This window comes from Lupinus angustifolius, chromosome LG04 (genome assembly GCF_001865875.1).
Source record: "Lupinus angustifolius cultivar Tanjil chromosome LG04, LupAngTanjil_v1.0, whole genome shotgun sequence".
Taxonomy (NCBI): Eukaryota; Viridiplantae; Streptophyta; class Magnoliopsida; order Fabales; family Fabaceae; genus Lupinus; species Lupinus angustifolius.
Genome location: NC_032012.1, coordinates 17,997,065 through 18,005,840, shown reverse-complemented (window position 1 = coordinate 18,005,840; position 8,776 = coordinate 17,997,065). Strand labels below are relative to the sequence as shown.

Genomic DNA, 8,776 nt, shown 5'->3' with positions numbered 1-8,776 from the left:
TATTGTGAACAAAAACCCTACCAACCAATAATTTTCTATTTTAATGGAAGTTGGTGAGATGTTCTCTTCATCCTCACCTATTACTTGAGGCCTAGTCATTATCCTAACTTTCACTACTATACATACCAACATAGAATTATGTATCAATGGAAATTGGTGAGGCATTTTCTTAATCCCTCACCTATGATTTGAAGCTTAGTCATTATCAAACATTAGAGTTATTGATTAATGAAAATTCAAAATTGAGTCATTTTATTTCTACAATAGAGGTGCACCACCTATAAAGAATTGAGATAGGTGACCTATTAGAGAATCAAACATCCTACATCAAGTTGAGCAACAACCTTGTTGGCTTGACTCATCATCTTTTCTTATTTTTAGTTACAGATTTTAAGAAAAATGCAGTGCATGACATTCTAATGATAGAACATGCTTACAAGTTTTGGCATGGACTTCCGGTAGAGATAATCAATCACCTATCGAGGGGGATTGCTAACAGTGAAAATCGAACCTAAGGCATTCAAGTGATTGATGCGTGGTCTTTCGCTAAATGTAAAATATAGTACACCAGTTAGAACTCATTGAAATACTTAGCCTAGTCTTTCTTCCTAAAATGAAATCTTTCACCAAAGAGTGTTGTCCTGTAAGATTAATACTCAGTTGGCATATCATACGGCCTACTCGTTTGTCCGTTTACGCTTTGAGGCTTGAGCACTATCATCACCACCAATAACATGTTGCTTAGGATTCTCAGAAGGTTGACCTTTGGGAGAATCATGCTTTGCACCCATTTCCAGTGACCCTTCCTCAGCTGCGGTAGTTCCATTAGCTTGATCAGGTCCTGACCTACAACAGTCCAAAGAGACTCCAGATGGGTTCTCAGTGGTAGATGATGGTGCCTTAAATGTTTCAATGCCGGGTTTACATTGCTTCTCGAACATCATCTGGAGGTACCTTCCTTGTTCTTCTATTCGCAACTGTAGATTTCTTTGAATCTAACAGAAAAATAAAGGGGCAGAGAACTGTATCAGCTCACCATAAGAGAAATAGTTGGGGTATCCATGCTTTTATTTCAAATGAAAATCCCTAAATACTAATGCAAAGTCATATAACAGAAGCACATTATGGCTAAATGATATATGCATAATCTATATGCCAAACAATGAGTGATATTAGTTACATACTCAACAAAAGAATCAGAAGATCTTATCAATGTAGGAAACAAAACAACAGTGTACATGATTAAATTTATTAATCATATCTTTTTATCTTCCCAAAATGAAAAGAATAAAAAGAAAACAACATTGAAGAGAAAGTGCAAAAAGTCTGAAAGAACTCAAATTTGTAATTTGAAAAGGTTAAGATGTATGTGTGCCGTGTATACCATGGTGTACAGAGCTTTCACATTAATAATGCATATGAAATTGATCATCAATTAAGAGATAAATTATTAAAATAGTAACCAAAATACAGAGAATGAGAGTGGTAGTTTAGTAAACAATATTAACTTCTTTCTTTAAAGGTAAGTTACAACCATTCAATTTCTTTCACCTACCTCACAAGCATCACTTGTTGTTCATTTCAATTACAATCTTGAAGTCCTAACTCCTAAGTTGAGCTAACAACAAATTTTAACCACATTTTACTTTTTCAATTGAATTCATTGGATCATGTCAGAAGGAATTCCTAAGGCTTAGTTTGGGAGTTGGATTTTGGAGGGCAAGAGAGGGAAAGGGAAGGCTTGGGAACCATTAAATACACTTGTTTCATAGCTCCCAAGCCTTCTCTTTCCCTCCCTTCCTCTCCAAAATCCAACTCCCAAACTAACCCTAAAAGAACAGACTTCATACCTCAAGTTGTTCATGTAACCGCTTCTGAACCTCCATCTGCAGTCGTAGAGCTTCAGTGATCTCAATACCACTACCAACAATGCAATAATAAAGTCAGCATAACAATTTCGGTGCAAAATATGACCACAAACTTTACATGGAACCATTAAATGTTGGCCCTAATGTGCCCTTAATCCCGGATCACTTAGAAAACTTTACAAGTCACCTTGTTATCCTTATTCCAGTCTAATCCTTTGTGGCATAACAAAGCCTCTTTCAAATTTATTTTAATCCTTATATTCATTCTTGAGGAGGGTGAGCCTAGGCACAACGATAAAGTTGTTTGTCTTGTAACCTGAAGGTCATGAGTTTAAATCCTATAAACAGTCTCTTTGCAATAAGGCTGCATAAATTATCCTCCCTAGACTCCACTATGTGAGAGTCTCGTGCACTGGGCAGCCCTTATATTCATTCTTGAACTTTCCCCTAGGTAGCAGTATTGGACACTCAACTTTGTCAGCCAAAAAAAATGAAAAACTAACATCAACTATAGATGGAAAGTTTATGCCCACTTCAAATTTCAAGAGCCATATTCTCTTAGGCCTTGTTTAGGAGTAGGGTTTTGGAGGGGAAGGGAAGGGATGACTTTGGAAAGCCTCCATGTGTCTATTTTTAAAGTTCCCCTAATTTGGGGTTTTTTGGAGATAAAATGTCAAAATAGCTATAAATATGTTTAGTAATAATATATAATTACATATTATTGTCCATTTCTCATTGTTAATTACATTTTTAAGGGAAAATAAAAAAAATATTCTTACATTATCATTAGTTTATCCTCCTTCATCTAAATTTCATACTCCGAAACAAGGAGAGGATTTCCTTCATTTTCCTTTCCCTTCCTCCCCTTTCCTAACCCTTTGATACCTCTCTTTCCCTTTTCCTCCTAACTCCCAAACAAAGCTTAGTTACCAGCCTACCATGTTTCATGACTCATTTAAAATATTCGGAGAATGCAGCATTTGTACCAGCATCAACATATTAAAAAAATGAAATGTAGTTAACAATTTGGTGTATTAACATTTAGAGTAATGCTACGTAGCAGAAACTATTAAAAATAGCATGAAGAGCTTACTTACGTTTTCAAATCTAGAGATGAGATATCATCAATTGAACTTGTATTTTTCTCTGTCCCTCCTGCCAACAGTAGTCAACAAACTATAGGTTAGCTCACTACACAGAAGGAGTATGGCTCTAGATTTCAACTTTCAAGAAACACCACTTCAAATAAGATCAATAACATATTTCACAGTCAAACTTTTCTCAGGACAAATAAGGTCAAATTTTAGTTTCTACTTTCTTAAGCAACCACGCAGATTTTAGATTAGTAATATAATTGCCATATGGGTCAGTACATCCATATATATACAACAACTAATTGATGCAGTCTACAGGAAAAAGAATCCATGGGAACTTACATTTTAGTCAAAATCTTGTATACAATGGGTTAATACCCACTGACACTAGTTTAAGATTTTAGACACTTACACCATTGATCATTCAATAACTTCTTATTCAACTTCTTATTCAACTTCTTATTCAACGTGATTTTCATTAATGTAACCATTGAATGCACAAAACATTAGGCATTAATACGTATTTATTCAAATAGTTAATATTTGCTTATGCTTGAGAAGCACATGTATGATTTAACAATAACATCAACTTAAAAAAGTGATAAAGAACCAAACAAGTTTTCAATTGAGAATGATCTACAATTCTACATTATATGAGCATCTTATCCTACAGTAGTCAGTAAGTGTACCAAAAAAGATACTTAAAATTTTATTGAACAGTGAAAAGTTCATATTTTACACCAGTGTCAAGGGATCCTCACTGATATACAAAATGGATATTTATAATTATCTCATGTACCTTCAGATGACTCTGGTCTATATCTAGCTGTCCTGTATTTCTGCATTTAAATCCACATCTGTTTTACTAAAAGCACACGCAAGCAAACAAACCAATGTTCTTAAGAAGAAAAGTGCACATACCTGCAAGTGGCTTTTAACATGATATATAGTTAATCCTTCAACTTTCATAAGCTTCAGAACACCCTTAGGAGTAGCTCCTGTAGAAAGAAAACAGCAAAGCCAAGGAAGAGGGGAAGAGTCCCAAGTTTAAAAAACTAAGGCTAAGGAGTTAACAAAGAGAGAAAGAGAGATGAACATACTTTCACTGCCACCGAGTTGGTTGACAGCCTCTACAAAGGCCTCATGAAGTTCTGGTGTCCAACGCATTCGTGGCTTGGCAGAAGCAGAATTTGCCGAAGAAGAGGGGGCAGCACCATTGCAATTTTCTACAGATAATGCAGAAAGTTGTTGGTAGCGTTGGGGTTGATGTTCTGGAAATTGTGAAGATGGTTTTGGAACCTGAAAAGCAACCTAAAGCAACAAAATGAGATTCTAAAATATTGCTAGAATAAATTACTCAAAAGTTTCCTCTGAAATTGAACATTGAATTATTGGTTCAAATTATTGAAAACTTAACCTTTGGATCAAGATCTTGAATGTCTTCAGGAAAAAGTTCGTTCCAACTAGAAGTCAAAGGATCATCATCACTGATTAGCTGGTCAGCCCACTCCTGCCAATCATTTCGCTTACAATACTCCTCAGATGCCATGATATTGCAGTTATTCATTTCTACCTGACTATTATCAATGGAGGTATTTGCAGGAAAATTCAGAAAGCTAGGCATGGAATCTGTAGGGCAGGAAGCACTATTTTCTTTGAAATATGATAGTGGTAGTGGATCTAAGTTAGTAGGTAATTGTGAAATGAAATGAGCATTTGTGGAGTGTTTTTCATGAGGTGAAAGGGATGAGTGGTGAAGATCAGTTGAATATCCCGGGGAAGATGAAAAAATATGCCCAACTACTCCACAGGAATTTAAATGACTTGAATGAGAAAAAGGTCTTGGCATATGCTCTTTTTCAACCAAAGCCAGATGTGAATCGGGGAACTTAGGACATGTCGCTTCTACTGGTGCTGGAAAGGATGAAGAAAGTGGTCCAGACATCCCCATGAGCTGTTTCGCACTTGTTCTTTCAAAGGAGAAGGTGGAGCGAGCTTCCATTATTTTCCTTATTTGTTAATTAAAAAGATAAACTGTCAGTTATCAGTCAACTAATAAAATTTTACAGCCTCCATTTTCATCATGTTAATACTCACCAGCAAAATTCTACACAAATTGCTCTTTGTCGTTGATGCCCAAACCAGACTAGTTGTCATCAATTTTAAGATCTGCGAAAGCAAAAAGTGCTCCTTAGTCCGTAATAGAAAAGATTACTCAAAAGAAAGCAACCCACTTTAAGAATACTAAGTCTCAAGAGTATAAAACCTCAAAATCAAAGACTAAAAGTAAAGAGCACGCACAATCCTGAAAACAAGTCAAAGTTGGGACAGCAGGAACATATGAAAGGTTAACCATCATAGTCACTCATCCCAAACCTCAAAGTTCCATGTAAGAAAAATATTCAAAGCCTGATAATAATTCATGGTTCAAGCAATCTAGGATATAAAACAACCACTTCATGATTAATTAGCAGGATATGAAACAACTCTCCTATACAATTGTAGAGTGCAGCATAACACTGTTACCCTTTTCTCAAGTAACACAATACCTACTCTCCAAATGACGGGTACAAGTCCAACTATGGACAAAAACCTCAGACTTCCTTCAAGAAACATAGTATCTTGATTGTAAGACCTCTGAATCTGAAGTGAAATTTTCAACCTTTCATTTTTGCAATGTACACATGATTGGTGACAAAAAACAAGTATAACATAAGCTCAAGTACAGAATACCAATATAGTGATAGGGTTAGGCCAAGGCCAAAGCCTAATATTGAAAATGTATATAGAAGGGGAAATAGGAAAGTGGTTAAAAGATTCCAAAAATACCCCTAGTGGTTAGTTGTTAGTTAGGCTATAAATAAAGAGCTAGTTTTAGAGAAGTTTAGCTTTGGGATGTATTGAGTAGGAGGGGATTTGATTCAGGGAATCAATCTTGTAGTGTGTAATTGATTCAGGGAATCAATTAGGGTTCTTCATTGTTTTCTTCTAATCTTGCAATCAATAAAGAGGTATTAGTATCCGGAATTCAATTGATTCCGGATCGAATTTGTTCGGATCTTCTTCTTCTTTTGTGCATTCTTTTACCTGTGTTATCATATAGTATCCTCATACTCAACAATTATCTTTTCTTCTAAGACTCATCAACTCACCAGTTTTAAAAGATAAGAATACTAATTTTAAAAGTGACCATAAGTTTGGTTAACAATCTAAAAGCACTAGCAGAGACGTAAAGCAGCTTTAATTTAAGTGTAACTGATGGACTGAAAAAAATCAACCCATGATATTGAAAAACTATAATACTGTAATACAAGAGTAGATAAAAAGTATAAAGAACCAACAGATACAGAAATTCCCAGACCCTTACCAACCTCACTTAATAACTGCCTATGCTCTCTCTCCCCGCGACCCTTTTATCCCCATTTCCTTCAAGATGCGAGTGATACCAAAATCATTTGGCCATCATTCCAAAATCACTCTTCTCTCTGATCATCATGTGGTAGCCAACCATCCTGTTAACTGACTCAACATTCTCCTCTTATGTCTTTCTCTCAGGTGAGCTCATTCCTTCAATGCTTCCTTGGTTCCTTTCCTCTTCATGAGGTTCAGTGTTACCTCGAGGCCCAATTTCCCTTGCTGAAGGCAGCTTGCGTTTTCTCCATTTCTTTCTTCTATAGACTCAGGAAAAGAGCTTAGCAGCCCAAAATTGTAAAGCCAGATTTGAGTACAAACAAATGGTCTCCCCCTAACAAACACCAACACAAGGTTTTCACCTAACAAGAGTCTCCTCCTCCAACATTTTGTAAACAGTAAAACTACCCCTTTCACACCCCATATATATAAAATACCATCATACAAATCCATCATGCCTAAAGACACAACATACTAATAATTCAGATACATAACTGCCTAAACATACAATAACTGCACAAAATACTAATTGTTTGGTAAAGCGGTTTCCAGTATCTCTTTGCTTCAAGAGATCTCTGGATTTATTATTTATGACCATATAAAGAGGGTTAGTCTCGATACAACAGTAAGGTTGTTTGTCTAGTGACCTGGAAGTCAAGGGTTTAAACTCTGAAAACAGTCTCTTTGTTCGCGAGGATAAGGCTGCGTAAATCCATAATCTCATACCCCGCTCCTCTTCAGTACCGGATAGACCATGATTTAACAGCCATGATTTTAATTGTTTTTTAATAACAAAAATTAAAAAAATCACTTTCTCCTCTTATATTCCATTACTAGACTCTCAGAACTCGAGATTAGCTCAACGACCTATGAAAAAACATATGCTTTCCCAATGAAATAGTAAATACAAAATTTAACAATTTGAACATTTTATGGTTAAATGAAATATATTAGAAGTAGAATCAGTGCTTCCAGTTGCTACTAAGAAGTTCAGACAAAATTACATAAATATTAAACCGATGATAAAAAAACACTCTCAGAAAGCAATTCAGAATCACACCATTCATAGCAATAGGAATATAAATTTTTTACCAAATCATACTTACAAATCGATTGAATTAAGAAAGAAAAGGAAAAAAGAGTAACTAACTTGGTGGGAAAGAAGGGAAAGCAAGACGCAGCATCGAAACGTAGAGAGACACTGCGTTTTGATGTGTTCACCACTCCTCTGACTTATGCAATGTCCAATCATTATTTAATTCTCTTTCTTTTTTATTTTCTTTTACCAATAACATCCCACATAACTGTGAATCTGACATTTAGGAATATTTTTAAGGTTGTACGCATAAATATGAAATACTGAATAATTATTGATTTAATCCATATATCCAATTTTGAAGTAATGACTTAAAGTATTTCAAATTATTTTGATGATTTTATTCTATTAATATATTTTTTACTCTTTTTATAAAATTGATATATTTTAATATGGAGTCCATTTACTCAAAGAGTAAGTTTTTTAAATTTACTCTTCATCATAGTAGTCATCAATTATATGGATATCTAATAGTTTGGATCTATACATTAATTCAAACCATTGAATTTTCTTATAATTGATGGCTAAGATTAGAAGTAAGTTTAAAAAACATAAGAAAAGTAACATTATTAAAATATATTTTTCTTTATTTTCTCTATAATAATTATAAATGGTTTTTATTAGAAAATATATATTACCCACAAATCCTCATATACATTAAGAAAAGTAACATATGTTATAAAATAATATTTTATTTATTAATAATTGATTTGCAAGTGAGATATGTCATATTTTGATGATATTCAAGGATTAAGGAGAAAATATATCATTACTCTTTTTATTTATTATCATTTTTATTTCTCAAGTAAGGATAAAATTGTAAAATACAATTATTAATGTTAACTTCGTTTTGTAAAACGACATATAACTATAAACACTTTTATTTCTAAAAGGACACTTAAAAAGAATATAGTAATATCTTAATACAAAATCAGTTTATTAACCCTCTTACCTACAATAATATAATAAATAATATAATATATGTTTTAAACATCATTTCTTAATAAATAAAGTATATGTCATTTTATGTGGAAATACTACTTATGTGATAATTCCTATATTTTTCATGGTGTAGCTATGTACTTTTTGTTTTTTAAAAAGTGAATATTAATTTTATCCCTTATAAATTTTTGTGTGTATTAATTTAATTTAAAAAATTTAAATTTAAATTAGTATTTAATTTTTTTTAAATGTGAGTCAAAATAAGATTTGTTAAGAGTCATAAAAATGTTAAATATCATTATTCCAACACTTAATATTTTGGGACCATTTTTAATTTTTCAAATTTCTAGAGACCAAAATTGACA

At 33.5% G+C, this 8,776-nt stretch overlaps 1 protein-coding gene across 4 annotated transcripts; it reads right to left on the bottom strand.

Moving 5' to 3' along the window:
• On the bottom strand, nucleotides 230-7,624 carry LOC109346065 (protein PHOSPHATE STARVATION RESPONSE 1-like). Of its 4 annotated transcripts, XM_019585429.1 has the most exons (9): nucleotides 7,524-7,624; nucleotides 5,060-5,131; nucleotides 4,380-4,971; nucleotides 4,063-4,273; nucleotides 3,884-3,960; nucleotides 3,762-3,801; nucleotides 2,966-3,023; nucleotides 1,851-1,920; nucleotides 230-995 (listed from the first exon to the last, which is right to left on the bottom strand). In XM_019585429.1, exons 3-9 carry the CDS (start codon nucleotides 4,962-4,964, stop codon nucleotides 678-680), a joined length of 1,359 nt encoding a protein of 452 aa, XP_019440974.1. In that variant the 5' UTR covers nucleotides 4,965-4,971; nucleotides 5,060-5,131; nucleotides 7,524-7,624; the 3' UTR covers nucleotides 230-677. The 4 variants fall into 4 exon arrangements, with proteins under 4 accessions (XP_019440974.1, XP_019440977.1, XP_019440976.1 ...); XM_019585432.1 differs by having other exon boundaries at nucleotides 4,063-4,261; nucleotides 4,380-5,131; XM_019585431.1 differs by lacking the exon at nucleotides 5,060-5,131 and having other exon boundaries at nucleotides 7,524-7,598.